Raw genomic sequence first — 17006 nt, forward strand, 5'->3', positions numbered from 1 at the left:
TGTTCCCCAAACCTGGTACAAATGGCTCTGATGGTCCTGCCTACATAAAAGAGGGTGCATGGACAACTGAGCTTGTATATAACAAACATGAACAAGTGACAAATTGTTTCACTGTATACTCTTTACCATCAGAACCACGAAAACATTTTTGGCTTTGTGTGATGTATTTGCATGCCTTGCAGTCCTATTTTCTGCAACAATATGTATCTTTGATGTATAAAAATGTTAGCATGTCTCTAACTTTTGTGGTTATTCCCTTTAGTTCGCACAGGGGCCACAATATTTTTGTGAACACTACCTTAGCTTTGTCTGAGAGTACTCTTTCCAGCTTGGGGTCCTGTAGCAAAATAGGCCACTGGCTATTTAGAATGTTTTGTTGGCTCTAAGTTTATTTTTGAAGTTGGTTTTCATGCAAAGATGGAATGTCGTTCAACATATACTTGTCACATGCTTAATCTACAAGATTTTTGTAATTTCCCTATTCTAGAAATATTTACTTTGTTTGATATAATTGCTCTCAATTGTGCAGTTCCATCCCAGACTCTGAAACTGACTGGGGAAATATTTTTCTTCCATTGTAGATGGTGACAATTCCTCCAATGTAAAGATGAATTTCCTGCGGTCTCTTTGAAGTGCATATTGGATATGATGTTGCCCTTGCCCTCATTGGTCAGTACTAAATTCAAAAACACTAGGCACTCCAGGTTTGCCACACGAGTAATGAGTAATTGTGGAATCATAAGATCCATCCCAGGTAACAGTTTTTCTGGGGAAGACTATCTTTACCAGGAAATATTTTCAGGACTTCTGTCTCTGGTGGGAGGCATTGGATTTAGATTCTTTCGTGGCACGATTTGGCAAAGTTGACAGGTTGTTTCCAAGTCACAGGATCCATTGGCAGAGGAGTTAGATGTCCTGATCATTATGCAGTGATTTATAGGTTTCCTCATCTGCTTTGCAGAACTAGGGCAAGCAGGATTCCAATCTTGGTTATAGCTCTGGACTAGTCAAGGAGAGTTTGGTGTGCAGAATTTGTTCATATGTTTGCTGGCATTCGAGGCTCACTTCCACACAGGGTCTCATCTTTAAGCCTTTATGTCAATCCACAGCTTTATATCATGGTAGTTGATGTCCAGGTGCTGAGAGATTGATGCATTTTTGGAATCCATTCTCCTAGCAATTCCATAGGCAAGTAGGCTACTCATGAACCCTTGAGTCAGATCTCCTCACTTGCATTTCTTTAGCAGCCTCCTGTTGAATGGATCCCAGTAATTTCTTAAGTAAGTACTTCTATGTGGTGATTACTTTGGGCAGAAAAATTTCAGATAAGATTACATTGTTCTATAGGAAGCCCCCCTGGTTCTCATAGGGACAAGTTGGTTTTGCAGCTTAAGCTCTAGCTTTGTTATTTAAACAAGGACTTTTGCCCTGGTCCTATATAACACAGGTTGTTCTCCTTTGGTTTGCCCTTGCTATTCAGTTTAGGCATATGCTTCATGCAATATGGTTTTCTTTTTTTTTTCAGATAAGGCTTGATTGACTATGGTTGTAAGCACTTCTTGAGCTGTTTGTCGTCAGGCTTCTCTCTCAGGTCTAGGATAGATGCTAGGTACGTTGTATGCTTGCCTGCCTCTCTAATATAGACTACTTTTTAATGTCCCAGTACTTTTTAATCAGTTCCTGTGTCCCTCAACAGATGATAGAGAAAACTAGATTTTTGTAGCTAGATGCAACATCCTTTTCTTTGAGTCTATTGAAGGACACAATTCCCTCCCCTCATGTGTTATGACTATTATTGTTGTACTGCTTGCTACTAACTGAAGCATGCTGGATATGGAAAACATTAAATAGTGTATAGAGGATGGCTTTCAATTTTGTTGCTCAATGTCCAGTTCCCTTGAGGGCAGCGCTATATACCCATTGGTCACTGAGTCATGTCCCTCAATGGACTCAAAAAAAGCATAATACACGTAGATAGAAAAATCCAGCTTTTACCATCACAGTTCACCACAGCTGTATGTGTCACTGATGAACTGGGAGGATTTTACACTAGGCTGGGCAGAAATAGGATATAACTGCTCTCAGTGATTGTTTTAGCAGAACGGGTTGGAACCAAATTTGGTCTGAAATTTTACCAAGGAAAATTGGCAAGCATGTAAAATAGTTCCCTAAATTAAAAATGTTAGGTAAAAAATGTAAGCTTTCAACAAGTGTTTCAGTTTGCACCTTCAGTTTGCAATTTATTCTTTTCATAAAGGGATCTGTAGTAGTAACATATTTTATAAATTGGGTAAAATAAGCAAGCGGTGACTACTAGTAAATACACAAAGTACACAAGTGTGTTTATTACATTTTGCAAGCACTTGGTTCTACATTTCAAAAACGCCACCATGAAGCTGTTGGCACATTTATGTACAAAACAGATTAATTATAATGCCTGCTACAAAGCAATCTTTGTGAAAATACAAACTCTAAATACCAGAGGAAAGCCAAAAAGCATCAACGTTATTACACTGATCCATAGGACATTGGTTTAAAAATCACAAACTGTTTGAGACACAAAACCTGAACACTACAATATAGAATTTGAAAGACGTTTAGAAGAATAGTTCGAAAATATTTTAATACTGCACAATTTTGAGAATTGTCAAAATAAAAATAGCTAACACTACCAAATGTTCAAGCATGCAACAAATAACTATATTATTATTATGCTTAGGAAATCTCGTTACAAAACAAAATCTGCATAACAAATGTAAAATATTAGACTGTAATGTGTCTTGGGAAAAAAAAGTCTGATTATATGAAAGAAAGGTTTGCTTTTTATACAAGACTCTAATCCACCATAGAGTAAGCTGTTATAATTCCTTTGTATAATTGTTTTAAAAAGTGTTGTTAAAATCATACTGAAATAAAAATCAAGAATATAATAAATAACTAAGAAATGAATCACTTTATAAACACTAAGTGCTCTTTCGTGTGTCTTTCTTGTGTCTTTATTGTCCAAAAAACAATAATTGTTGTCTCCTATGTCCAACATTTCTGAATAAAAATTTAAAGCGAAATAGGCCCCGCTACACCCACCTAAACTCCAACCACAAAAATTCCTAGTTCAACACAGAGATATCTATTCTACAGATCAAGACCAACACTTTAGCTGGTAGAACTAACTTGAGAAATGTTGGCAAATGCTCATGTCCTACTGAAAATGTTGATTTTAGTTATACTGAGGTGCAATTTTTTTTTTAACTACTGTAGATATCGACTTATAACCTTACAAGTGGATAAAAACTCTTCACATTGAACTAGGCTTGTACTGAGGTAAAAAAACTCACTTACACGGAGGGACCTCTAGGCACTTTCATGCAAGTGATCCATCTTTCAATGATACAAGGCTGTTTTTTTAGTCGAGTGGCATTCTTCACCTGTATACCTGTTCTTGGCTTGTGACAGCTTCGTAACCTTGTAAAGGACTTCCAGGTAGCATTAACTCTTCTATAACAAGTATTTCTTCCTTCATACATACGTACACAACTTACTGGTTTACTATGAACAAGTGACCTCTATTAGGCATGACACTGTTATACAACAGAAACAAGTTTACTATATACCAGCAAAATTCTATAATGGGTAAACTCAAAAGGTAATCCAAGCATTCAACTTGCAAAAGGGACACCAGAAATGGTGATTAATGATACTTTCAATTACTGAATAAGTCACAGTTACAACAACTTACTATTCTTGTCAATCAGCATCCAACAACTAGTAATCAGCTGGCTGTTGGAATCATTTTCTCCCTTTTCACGCAGCCCATCAGAATAGATCTGGATTTTGTTAATCTGCATAATAATCAACCTGAACCTAAATACATTGAAAAGCTTAAATAACCTTTTCTAGAAGTACAGTAGGTTAAATTACTGTAATGACAGTATTTGGCATATCACCAGGAATAATAAAAGTATGTCTAGGTCAGATAGTTGTGGCAGATGTTCACAAAAACAATTAAAAAACTACCATACTAGATATTGCTTTTGAATAAAACATGCCTCAATTTGAAGACTTCCTTCAACACTGGAGCTTAGCATATGTGGTGGACTAAGCCTATTTTGCTATAAACCCCTTAAAGTGCACTTGTTCCCAGACTATGGACATTTGTGTATTCGTATATGCATTTATACAATATATTCATTAGAAAAAAAATATAGCTTTAAAATAAGTACCCACTTTTTTCTCTAGATGTGTCTACTGTAAAGTAATTATTTCTTAACGATCCTCAAAGATTACAAAAAAGACTCTAATGTTGTGTTTTAGTCAGATTCTAGCCCCTTACAAGCACCCAGTATGTGTTTATACATAGAAGGATGACAGGCTGCTAAGATTCTGCAGCAATAGAAAGTAACAGGAAAGAAGCTGAGAGTTCAATGCCTCTGTTTTGAACTTTGAAGATCTCCACAATGCATATAGCCATAGTGGTGAGTGAATTGTTTTAAAGTGCTTTCACCATTTGTTGAGAATATGTAAACACTTTGGCGTGCCTAGTGAGGGAACAGGTTCACTTTAAGTTTTAGTTATGAAAGATATATATATATGCATTTTGTCCTTGTATCATGTCTTTTCCAGGATTTAGTTTATGTCAGGAAGCTTCAAATCCCTCTAAGCAGAAACATTAGAAAATCCTTCCCTTCTACATTCCAATAACTACTGACCTGGTGCCTCTTCAACTGTAATCTCAAATAGCAGCACATCCTACCTGATATACTGGAGCAAACATGGGTTCTACAAAATCAGCATAGATAGTCCTCCATGCCAATATAAACAAAGCAGAATGAGTGTAAAAATCCCACTCTTTTGGATGTAGATGGGAGAAAGAGGGCCATTCATTTTATTTGATAAAGTCTAAAGTCCATTCTCTGAAAATTTTTCTCATTATAAAACTCATATGTTGGCTGGATGAGTGTTTGCATAAACCCTAATGCCGCGTACACATGATCGGAATTCCGGCCCGAAAAAGACAGATGAGAGCTTTTCATCAGAAAATGCGACCGTGCGAATTTAGCTGTCCGAATTTCCTCCAGCCAAAAATTGATAGCATGTTTTCAATTTTCCAGACGGAAAAACTTTCTATCGGTAATTTCGATCGTGTGTATGCAATTCCAACACGCCAAAAATCACGCATGCTCAGATTCAACTACGGGACAGAAGCTATTGGCTACTGGCTATTGAACTTCCCTTTTCTAGTCCCGTCGTACATGTTGTACGTCACCGCGTTATAAACGATCGGAATTTGATGTGACCGTGTGTAGGCAAGACAGCTTGAGCCGAATTCCAATGAGAATTCCGATTGTGTGTACGCGGCATTAGGCTGCCATTTACAATCTATTATGATAAGCCTTATATTGGAATTGTGTATCTGTATTATGCTTAGCTTTTGATTCTGTTGTGAATTCTGCCTTAAGTACTGAGAGTAAAAAGGCACAGTTTTAGAAGAAAATGTTTTCCCAGAATGCAAGGCAGGGTGGAAAAGTCAAAATGGACATTTCATGAGGAAAGCTACATTGAAAACCGTGTTTAGCTAGTTAAGACAGAACTTCAAGCAAACCATCAAATACACTAGATTGACATACAAATATGTAAACTGTTTAATGTAACAATACATTTTTAAAACTGTTCACACAGCCTTGTGATTTGCATACCTCTGTCATCCTGTATAGTAATTAAAAAGGAGGAACTTTTATTTTCTGATTATCTTTACAATTCACCATCATTTTCCTGCTCATATGCAATGAATGAGAGATAATACATAGTCTTTGTCTAATGAGCAAGTAGGAGGCTGAGAAGCACCTCGGGAAGCTGAAAATCGAAACCAGGAAGGTATGGTTGTTGCCTTCCTCGTAACCCAGTCTGGCAAAGGTGTGTGAATCACAAGACCCGCTGAATATAATTATATACTATGGTATCTAAATCAATGTACTTATGTGCATTTCTATTTTGCATTTAGATATTTGCCTAAAGTTCACCTCTCTAAGAAGGTTAAAAAAGTGCCAGTAACCTAAAACATAAACATTGACTTACATACAAGGCTACTACAACTAACATCTACAAATATATATATATATAGAAACCAGACCTTGGCACAGCTTCACCGACAGTGTCTATCCTTGCAGGTGAAGTAATAAATTGTCTTCTGCTATCAGTCTGAAGAAAGCAATATAGCTATAATTTAAAGTAAGATATCTAACAAGAAGCTAGTAGGTGAAAAAAACATTTAAATTCTAATACCCCTAAAGGTTATAAAAAAAAGTTACTACTTTTGTGACAAAGAATCCATTACGCCTATAATCTAAAATAAAAAGCTCACAGTGCAAAACAATAATTGCAAAAATGTAGTGACATACTACAAAGACAACTCAACCCAGCTACTTTTTCTAACCCACAATTTATCCTTGTAGTAAAGCAAGTTTTTTTCAATTATGAACAGCAAGTTTTTTTCTTTCTAAAGTGCTATGTGCATATTCACAATCCAATACAAATTATTATACAGTCTTCTAACCAATCCATGTTCACATGTATACTTTAAGGTGCCTTTCCTCACAGCAAATACGCATGTGTAACAAAGTTTAATGGTAATGTGCTATTTGCACTCCTGCCCAAAGCACTTAGTGCAATGTCCACAATGTCCACACAAGTATCTTCCCTTCTTGTGATCTCATAGCAAAATCCACTTTTTAGCCACATGCTCCTCTTCACCCCTTTTTAAAGTGCTTACTCACTGAAAATATTTTGACTCCTTATATTCCAATAAATATGGTACATTATAAAGTGCCCCGATACCGGCACATAGTAAACCAGCCAGCCGAATGTAGCTCTTCCTGCGATGCTGCTCCGCTCACTTCCTGGAGCAAATTGGTCGATCCAATTGGTGGAAGGGACGTGAGACCAGCACTTTTTAATGTAATTTATTAACTTGTGGGCACATGTATACGTAATGCAATGAGAATTCTTCGGTTTGTGTTCTCTTTTGACTTCTGAGCATTTGAAATATAATACAAGACACTGGGGGTCCTAGATACAGGTTCCTGGGAGAAGTGGAAAAGAAATAGTGGGACAGGTTCTGTAGTTAAACCTCAGCTGACCTACTTATTGGAATATAAGGGGTCAAAAAAATGTTTGGTGCGTGAGCACTTTTTTAGATGGCTGAAGAGGAGTACATGGGCAAAAAATGGATTTTGTTATGAGATCACAAGAAAGGAAGTCACTTGAGTGGACATTGTGGACATTTCACTATGCCCTTTGGGTGGAAAGGCAAATAGCACATTATCATTAAAGTTTCTTGCACATGCATTTGTGGTAAAGCCCATTCTGAGTATATGTGAACACGGATTGATAGGGGCACTTTATATTAATTTGTATTGAATTGTAAATATGCACATAGCAAGAAGGAAAAAAACTAAGTGCTGTTCATAATTGAAAAATAACTAGAAAAAAAAAACATTCCTTACTCTACTTATAAACTTTTCTTCTATGAATTAGTTCTAATGAGGGTCACAGGTGGAGCAGGCAGAGCTAGTAAGCCCACTTTTCTTATTCTTTCTTTTCTGCAGTGAGATTCCAAGGCAATTCCCCAATGGAATAGAATATCTCTAGAATCTCCAGAAACTCTTCTTTTTAGACATGGCTGGAATAAGAATTATAAGAATCAGCTGCTCTATTATGTGGAGAACCTCTAACTATGAACACTGCATGATATCCTGAAGAGTAAGATCTGCAACTCTGCAGAGAAGCTTGCTTTGTAGGTTTCACAACCTGCTTCTTTCATCTATTGTCCATAGACTATAATATTGTCCTTAGACTATAAAAATGGATGAAGATAAGAATAAGAATATAGATTTAAATGATGTCATCACAAAAAAGATGCATCTACTCAATGTACATTATGCAACTACAGCTGCTGATACATATGTCTGGAAATTACAAGAAGCTCTTATAGAAACCATTTTTATTTTAGATTTATGGGCCCTTTGATGGGTTCTTTATTCCCTCAAAACTATTTCTTCTTTAACTCTAAAGTTACATAAAAGATTTGAATACATAATAAAGGGGCTGGGAAACATATATGTATGTTATCATGCAATTACTCAACTACTTAAAATGTGTAGCTGTTTGAGTCCTTTAACCTTTATAGACATTTTTCTAAGCAGAATGAAGAGTACACTAAAAACTGTTAAGAAACTTGACCATTAAGAAAGTCTAATGCACCAATAGGGTCACTTGGAAAGGGTAAGGCTGGGTTCACACCTATGAGAATTGGATGTGGCTTATACCACATCCAATTCGCAGAACATTTTAAAATCTATTACTTTCAATCAGTCTGGTTCACATATGTATGTTGCATTCGCACTCCGCATTGCCCAAAAAACGTGTGCGTTTTCTAGGCAGTGCAGTGCAAATTGCAGGCACATATACTTTTATAGGAATGCATCTGATTCGCAGATGCGTTCCATTGTGAACAGGCATTCTCTCCCCCTCCTCACAACACCTCCTCCTCTCCCTGCTCATCTGTTCTGCAGCTACAACAGAGAGGAAGTGCTGAACAGCTGCTTTTTCTCTTCGCACAGAGAACGGAGCTGGAATTTGCACCGGACTGGTGTGAATCCAGCCTAAATGTTCTGTGTACAAAATATAACACCCCATAGTCAAACAATTTCATTTACAAAGGCTGAATCAACAAGTACATCTTTAAATTTAGTGCAAAATTCTAGCAAACTGTCACTGCAAGTAGAACCAACAAAAGGAAATTAAGTGAAGAATGGCCAAAAATCGAACAAGCACCTAAGATAATGACAGTCAAATAACCCCAAGAACTGTCCAAATGAACGATGCACTTACACTGAGCACTCACATAGTTGATCAATAAAGTGCACAAAACAATGTTGATTTTTTTTTTTTTTTTTTTTTACTTTTTTTTTTAAACCACTGACATATTTTTTGCCAGAAATGTTATATTCAATAGATACTTCACAGCATTCCAACAGCATTCCTATAGAAAGATGGAAACAAAGTTTGGTCCAATAACACTGTAAAATGTTAAAACCCTTCATCATATGTAGTGTGTAGCTGCGTGTACGTTGGTTTGCTGGGATGTTTTCAAAGTAGAACTACACAGGTCCACAGCTGTATAGGATGGAGTTTTCACATACCCAGGAACATGATATACATATGTAATTTCACAGCTGAAGAAACTTCAGTATTTTTTTTTAATATTTCACAAAACATTTAGCTTGGCTGATTGCATGACATATTTATTTTACAAGAGATATAAAAAAAAAAAAATCTAGAAACAAAGCTAATGACTGTATACTGATTTTTTTTCAGTTTTTCTCTTGATTAAAAATCACTTATGGGTTTGAGATAAATGTTTTAGAGGCATATATTATATGGGGTGTGCCCATGCACTAGTATCACGTTATGCATGCTCACAATTTTAAACTGTTGTCACTGTATTTGCCAGAAGTTGTAAACTGATGTTGTAATAGTGAACATTAATACGACATAACACCAATAAAGAAGCACCTTGAGTCTACTAAACAAAAGTGATACCTATATGGCTACTCATAGGGCCAACAGACTACATTACTAAAGAAGCCCATGCATGATTTATAACTCAGAACTGTAAGCAGATTATTGTACATGCTTTCTGTACAACGGTCCCTTTGAGGTTTACCTGTAGGTAAAAGAAGTTTTTTTAAACTCAAAACTAAAAAGTATAAAAAGCTTTCTCTTCAAAAACATAGGAAACAATGCAAAATGTTTTATGCAAAACACATATAAAGTGGTTAAAAAAGGAAACGGACGTCTTTATTGAACAGTTGATTTTTGTCATCTAAAAACCAGTCACCTTTATGACATTTTGGGAAAGACTATTAGGGTGTTCCATATTATGACATTGTCACACAGACCACTGTGAAGATGCAAAGTGCTGGTCAATCAAGGTTATGGAGATAGGTGACACTCGGCCTATCTTTTAGGAAAAGCACTTCATTTTCATTTTATAATGGAAGGGAGGCTGTTAGTTGAAACAACAAAGAACTGAAATGTTACAAATGTAGGAGTTAAGTTTTATGTGTAAGCATTGAGTCGCTCTTTAGAACGGGTGGAGTGAATGTCGTGAAGTTCCTGTTCTTCCTTGGATTTGATATCTTCATATTTTTGCATTCGGCAGGCATCCTTCACGTAGGCCCAATTGGCAGATAGTACCATTAGGTAATGGACCTTTAAAAAAAAAAATACAAGGTACATTTTTTAATTTATGTATTCTCTGTGTCAGGATTATTCAATGAGCAGTGCAGAGAGCAAAGTACTATGCAATGTATATAGTTATGTTTGAAAAATGTGCTAATACAAACATTTATTGGTGCCTACAGCAGCCAACTAAAATCTTAGTTTTCCAACCATATACTGCAAAAAATGAAAGCTGATAGCAATAGGGATTTATCTTTTTTAAGCATCTGCATTTTGATTGGTTTCCTAAATGATTTAACAGTCATTGCTTCACAAGAACAAAACAGCAACTCATATATTTGTTGTCAACAAACTTTGGAAAATTGGAACAAAGGAGATCAAAATTAGACAGATTTGAGTAATTGAGTGTTTTTCAAAGTAATTTCCCAGCAAAACAAAGCATGGAGAAATGGATGAATGGGTGAGTTTGCACTGAATAAAAAAATGTAATAAAGTTTTTGGTTTGTGGTGCTCAGATGCAGAATAGTTCCGCTTTAATGAGAACAGTTCAGAGAGGATGGGACCCGCACTAATATAAAACAGTGTTCAGCCTGCTATAGGTTCTTGAAACTGTGTTGTAATTCATGACACTTCTGCAAATTTAGTTATGATACGGTTTCAACCTTCTAGGTTTGCTGTTCCAAATGACTACCAGGTCTGCTGTCACAACCTCTCTATTTGCCCTTTAAAGGGGGCAGATTTACACAGAGAATTTGTGGTAAACATTCAACTATTGTACCTGACATAAATAATTTTATGTATTCATTATTATTTAAAAAACATAATATGCACACCAAAAGCATTTCTTTATATTTACAATTTCAGTTTACCACCAATGATTGTATGTCCATTTGATGACTGCTTGGAGAGGCCACATGAAAAGGTCTCTGGATCAATATACTGTACTCTGCCAACAGTGTACTAAATCACTTTGACATGTTTCTCTTGAACAAAGGGGGTTGTAGCAGAGATTCAAAGGGCTCATTCTCATGTATAGCTTTTAAAACATGCCAAACTATGTACTTAGGTTGAATGTTGTTTTTTCTTATATTGTGCTAGGTTACATCTGTGTGATGCATTAATTTGCATTCTGTATTTTTTTCTCTAAATTGCCCCCCCTCCTCCTTCCCCTGCAGCCGGCCCATTTACAAAACAAAGCGTGATTTACACATGTGCAGTAGGGAACCAGCTGTGAAGCCACAAGGCTTCACTGCAAATTTCCCTTAGTGGATAGCAAGATTAAATAGCCGAATGGATAGCCGATTAAAAAATCTGTAGCTGCTGACTTTTCTGCAGGAGCCTGGAGCTCCTCTTTAACAAGCTACCCTGGTACCTCTAACACTTAACGTAACCACTAATATTACTCGTAAAATGCATCTATGGTCAAAATGTGAAATCATATATTGATTTCCACATGTTATTTCAATTATTTCTAGACTACTCCTATCAACCACTTCCCGTGTGCCGTACATTTAGAAAAGTCTTCAGACGGGAAGGGTGCCATCAGTAAAGCAGCTGATCTGGCCTATCTGTGTCTAATCAGCTGTATTGGAGGTCAGAGGATCTGGGGTCTAACAGAATTAAAAAAGTAAAGGTGCAGTGTTAAAAAGTTTTTTTTTTTTAAATAAATAAAAAAAAATTAAAGCTCCTCTGTTCCCTGTGCTCGCACGCACGTACAGTAGGTTTTTCATACACATGTAAACAGTGATCACACCACAAATGTGAGGTATTGCCGTAAAGGTCAAACCAAGAGCAATAATTTTAGCGCCAGACCTCCTGCGTACCTCTAAATTGGTAAACTGTAAAGGCTTTTAAAGCATTGCCTATGGAGATTTTTAGGAATTATCATTTGGCACCATTCCACAGGCGGAGGCAATGTTACAGCGTGATATGTTTAGGATTTGTTTACTCTGCGTAACAACATCTTTTATATTGTACCAAACAATTGGGTATTATATTGTCTCTGACTCTAACTCTAAGACTGGAAAATAAAATGGTGCAATATTTTATGTCACACAGTATTTGCGCAGCGTTCTTTCAAACGCAATTTTTGTTGGAAAAAATACACTTCACTGAATTTTAAAAAAACTAAACAGTAAAGTTAGCCCAATTTTTTTGTATAATGTGAAAGATGATGTTACGCTGAGTAAATAGATACCTAATATGTTACGGTTTAAAATTGTGTTACTTGTGGAACAAACTACGGTACTTAAAGCGGGAGTCCGCCGGGCGTGCGCGTTTTTTTTTTTTTTTAAACGCCAGCAGCTACAAATACTGTAGCTGCTGACTTTTAAAATAGTGACACTTACCTGTCCAGCGCGCCCGAAGCCGATCTCTAGATCGTCTCTTGGGTGCTGCCGCCGCCATCTTAGGTATGGGAATCAGGAAGTGGAGCCTTTCGGCTTCATTTCCCGGTTCCCTACTGCACATGCGCGAGTCGCGCTGCGCAATGAGGATGGACCCGCTGCCTCTGGGATCTGTGTGTTTCCCAGCAGGCAGCGGGGGACTTTCGGAAGGGGTCGTAATCTACGCCACTTTCCGCAGAGAGCTATCCAGGAAGTGGGTGCAGATACCTGTACTGTACAGGCACCTGCACCCCCCTCCCCCCTGAAAGGTGCCAATTGTGGCGCCGGAGGGGGGGAGGATTCCAATGAGCGGAAGGTCCACTTTAGGGTGGACCTCCGCTTTAAAAATCTCTGTAGGCAACTCTTTAAAACTTTTAAGAGCTACCAGTTTAGCATTACAGAGGAGGTTTTTTGCTAGAATTATTGCTCTCGCTCTGACGATTGTGGAGTAGATGTGTGATATAAACACTGTTTACATTTGCAGACTCGACTTACGTACAGGTTTTCTTTCCTCTGCTTATTTATTTATTTATTTATTTTTGACATTGTCTCTTTAAAAAAAAAATCTGATCACTTTTATTGCTGTCACAAGGAATGTAAACATCCCTTTTGACAGTAATAGGCAGTGACAGGTACTCTTTATGGAGGGATCTGGAGTCCCCAAAAACCCCAAATCCCTCCTTTGCACTTAAAAGTATTCAAATGCTAAAATCCACATTTTGGAATACTAGGGATTTTTGGAAATCTGCGCCATTGGCAGCCGAGTAAACCGAAAGTGACGTTATGCCATCACTTCTGGGTTACTACATCAGGGACCGATTTTAGCTTTGTTTGGGACTCTGGCCAGCCGGTGGACATGATGGCTGGTCGCTTGGGTCTCCTGGTGGGATATATATATATATATATATATATATATATATATATATATATATATATATATATATATCATGTGTAAAGTACATGTTATACACATATATAATGTTTGGAGGTTCTAAGTAGTTTTCTAGCAAATATATACATATATATATATATATATATATATATATATATATATATATATATGTGTGTTTTTTTACATATGGGAGAGGAATGTCAGAATTGGCCTGGGCTGGTTATGGTCTTGAAATTTGTAAACTTACTTTGTAAAGCCCCCACACATTTATTATCTTGAATTCTGTGACACATTGGGGGTTATTTACGAAAGGCAAATTGACTTTGCACTACAAATGCAAACTGCACTTGAAATTGCACTGAAAGCGCACTTGGAAGTGCAGTCACTGTAGATCCAAGGGGGGCATGCAAGGAAAATAAAAAACAGCATTTTAGCTTGCACATGATTGGATTTTGTCCGACGGATTTTGTCCGAAACTGTTGCATACACACGGTCAGACAAAGTTGTCGGAAAATCCGTTTGTACATAACGTGATGACGTTATTTCGTTACAACGGGACTACGTTCAGGAAAGTAGCCAATAGCTTTGGTCTAGGAATTTGATCTGAGCATGCGTGGCACTTTGTCCGTCGGAGTAGGCTACACATGATCGGAGTATGTCCGATCGGAGTTTGTCGGAAAATTTTATAGACAAGTTGGAAAACAGTCCGATGGAGACCACACACAGTCGGATTATCCGACAATACGGTCCGATCGGACACATTCTGTCGGAATCTCCGACCGTGTGTACAAGGGCTAAGTTGTGACCATAGATTTCCTTTAGCCCACGTTCACACTGAGGGTGGGTTTGAAATCATGTGAGTTTAGCTGAACTGGCACAATTTCAAACCAGCATTTCAGTCCGACTTCTGGGCTGAAGTACATAAACTACTTTTGGGAATCGGTGCTGTGCCGCAACGTTGACAACACACCGATTTGAACGGTGTCGTTGACGGCAATAGGCTCAGATTTGGCATGCAATTTGACAAATTGCACGTCAAATCGGCCCAATGTGAATGTGGGCTCAATTCTTATCCTCCAACACATAACACCAACTCCCCCTCCCCGCCTTCCTCCACAAATCCCTAACACCTAAACTTATCCCCTTTTCATAACACTGACCTAAGCCATAATACCACACTAACCCCCCATACAATACACTTACTTTATTCCCCACTTAAATCTTCACATCTATGTGCCAAGCCAAGACTTGTGATCAAAACAGATGTTGCCACCGCTTTCCCCATGAAATATAAACAGTTATGTGTCATTCAGCCTGCCAGCATTTGTCCAAAATGGAAGAAATCATTACTGTGTGAACTGACCTATTAAACACCATGAGTTTATTTATCAAGTCATAAATGTGACATTCACCAAACATTTACTGCAGCCGTGTTTTCCTGGTGCATGTGTTTTATATTACAGTAGTTGGTTTGCCTGCAGTGAATGTTTGGGGAGTGTCACATCTACTGCTTTCTAAATACTTAAATAAGTTAAATAACACATGAATTTGTGCTTATCTCAAAAATAAACGATTCCCTAAAAAACATGTTTGGTCAATGACCCCTGGCAAGGTTCCCTACCCCCCCCCCCCCCTTGTTGAGGGACTATGGCTTGGTATATTTCAGGAGGGGGTGTACAATAGCCTAATTCCCCTGCATGGTCAGATAAGGGTCATGGAATTAAAATATGGGGGGGGGGGGAGCTGACACCTATTTTGTTTTGGCACTGGATTGCCCTTAAAATGTATACCATATTTGAAGGGAATCTTAGGTGACAGCTGAATTTGTGGACAGCGATGAGTCATTGGTTGTTAGGACGCTGGTGAGTGCTGGCTCCCTAACAACCAATATACCTGAGCAGGAGATCCCATTTAGCAGTGGTAGAAATACTGTATGTTTTACCGCTTAATGCGGCCAGAGGTCTGTTCTATGATAAACAAAAGGTGTAAAAATGTGCTAAATACTGCCAAATAAAAAAAATGAATGCATGTCTCAGCTGACAGCTGAATGTGTGGGCAGGGATGAGTCATTGGTTGTTAGGACACTGGCAGGTGTCAGATACCCAACAACATTTTGCAGTGGTAGTAGTACATTCGTTAAGTAGTTAGTGAGTAGACCATGAGCAAAAACATTTTTTTTCCCTGAACTGACTTCAATTCAATATCACTTTTTTTGTGATGTTTACCACAGGTAGTTACTGCAAATGTATTTAATTGTAGCGAATCGACACTGTAGATATCGCAAGTGATAAGCATTAGTGAATTGACCTTTGTATGACTAAAGGCCCTAGCACCCTTTCTTCTAGCATTTGATTTCTTTTAAACATCTATTTCTTACAATTTGACATAAATGACAAAAGTCCAAGCTTTCAATGCAAAAACTTGGGCAGCTTGTACATTCTACATCATTATTCTCGCTAAAACAGAGGTCAGCAACCTTTTCAAATGAGGTGTCAATTTAACTGAATTAGATAACTGGCATGCCAATGAATAATAGTCCACTGTAGTTGTACTTGTGTTCAATGTTTGCACTCATAGTTGTACCACTAATGACAAGTTAAATTAATTCAGATCAGCCCCACAATTCTTAACCTTCAGACCTCCGATCAGCCCTAATTTCTGCACCTTCAGGCCTTATATCAGCCCCAATTCCTGCACTTTAAAACCTTAGATCAGCCCAAATTCAATTAACTTCAGTCCAATTGTAATTCCTACACCTTCAGGCTTCAGATCAGCTCCAATGCTTCCACCTCTAGGCATCAGATCAGCCTCAATTCATACAACTTCAGACCTCAAGTCCAACTGCAATTCTTACAACTTCAGGCTTTAGATCAGCCCCAGTGCTTTCATCTTCAGATCTCAGAGTAGCCCCAATTCATGCACCTTCAAACCTTAGATCAGCCCCAATTAATACATCTTATGACCTCAAATCAGCCCCGTTCCAACATCTGCAGACCTCAGGTCAGGTCCAGTTCATACACCTTAAGACCTAAGATCAGCCCCAATACTTACACGTTTAGACCTTTATATTGATGTCACTTCATGTACTTTCAGACCTCAGCTCAGCCACAATTCCTGAACCTTCAGACTTCAGATCAGCCCCAATTCCTGCCACTTCAGACCTCAAATCGTCCCCAATTCTTGCTCTTTCAGACCCTTAAACTGGGTAGACATGAATCAGTTCAGCAGGAAACAGACAATTTTAGATCTGTGTGTATCCCTCCCACTTCAACAGAAGCCAATCTAACAATTGTAAACAGTAGAATAGACCTGCTGGGTAACTTTCTAAGATCAGCAGTTTCAGTCAATCGCCGGCAAAGCTGATCAGTATATTCTGACAGCCGAGAGTCCCTGAGTCAGGGCACTGACAGTAGGAAAAGGTCTTTAGGACCCAGCATCTGTCAGGGCACCAACAACAGGAGAAGGGCTCTAGGACCCAGCATCCCTAGCAG

General features: G+C 37.9%; 1 protein-coding gene across 2 annotated transcripts in view; it reads right to left on the bottom strand.

The window, feature by feature from the left end:
- Positions 1–2317: 2317 nt before the first annotated feature.
- The window catches only part of GPM6A (glycoprotein M6A), a 327840-nt gene continuing 313151 nt past the window's right edge, over positions 2318–17006 (bottom strand). For both annotated transcript variants that reach the window (XM_077477225.1, XM_077477224.1), the window contains exon 7: positions 2318–10269. In XM_077477225.1, the coding sequence (XP_077333351.1) occupies positions 10117–10269 (153 nt within the window). In that variant the 3' untranslated portion in view covers positions 2318–10116. The remainder of the gene's footprint in view (positions 10270–17006) is intronic.

Source organism: Lithobates pipiens, unplaced genomic scaffold (genome assembly GCF_037356315.1).
Source record: "Lithobates pipiens isolate NorthernLeopardFrog02 unplaced genomic scaffold, aLitPip1_a1.2 Scaffold_13, whole genome shotgun sequence".
NCBI lineage: Eukaryota > Metazoa > Chordata > Amphibia > Anura > Ranidae > Lithobates > Lithobates pipiens.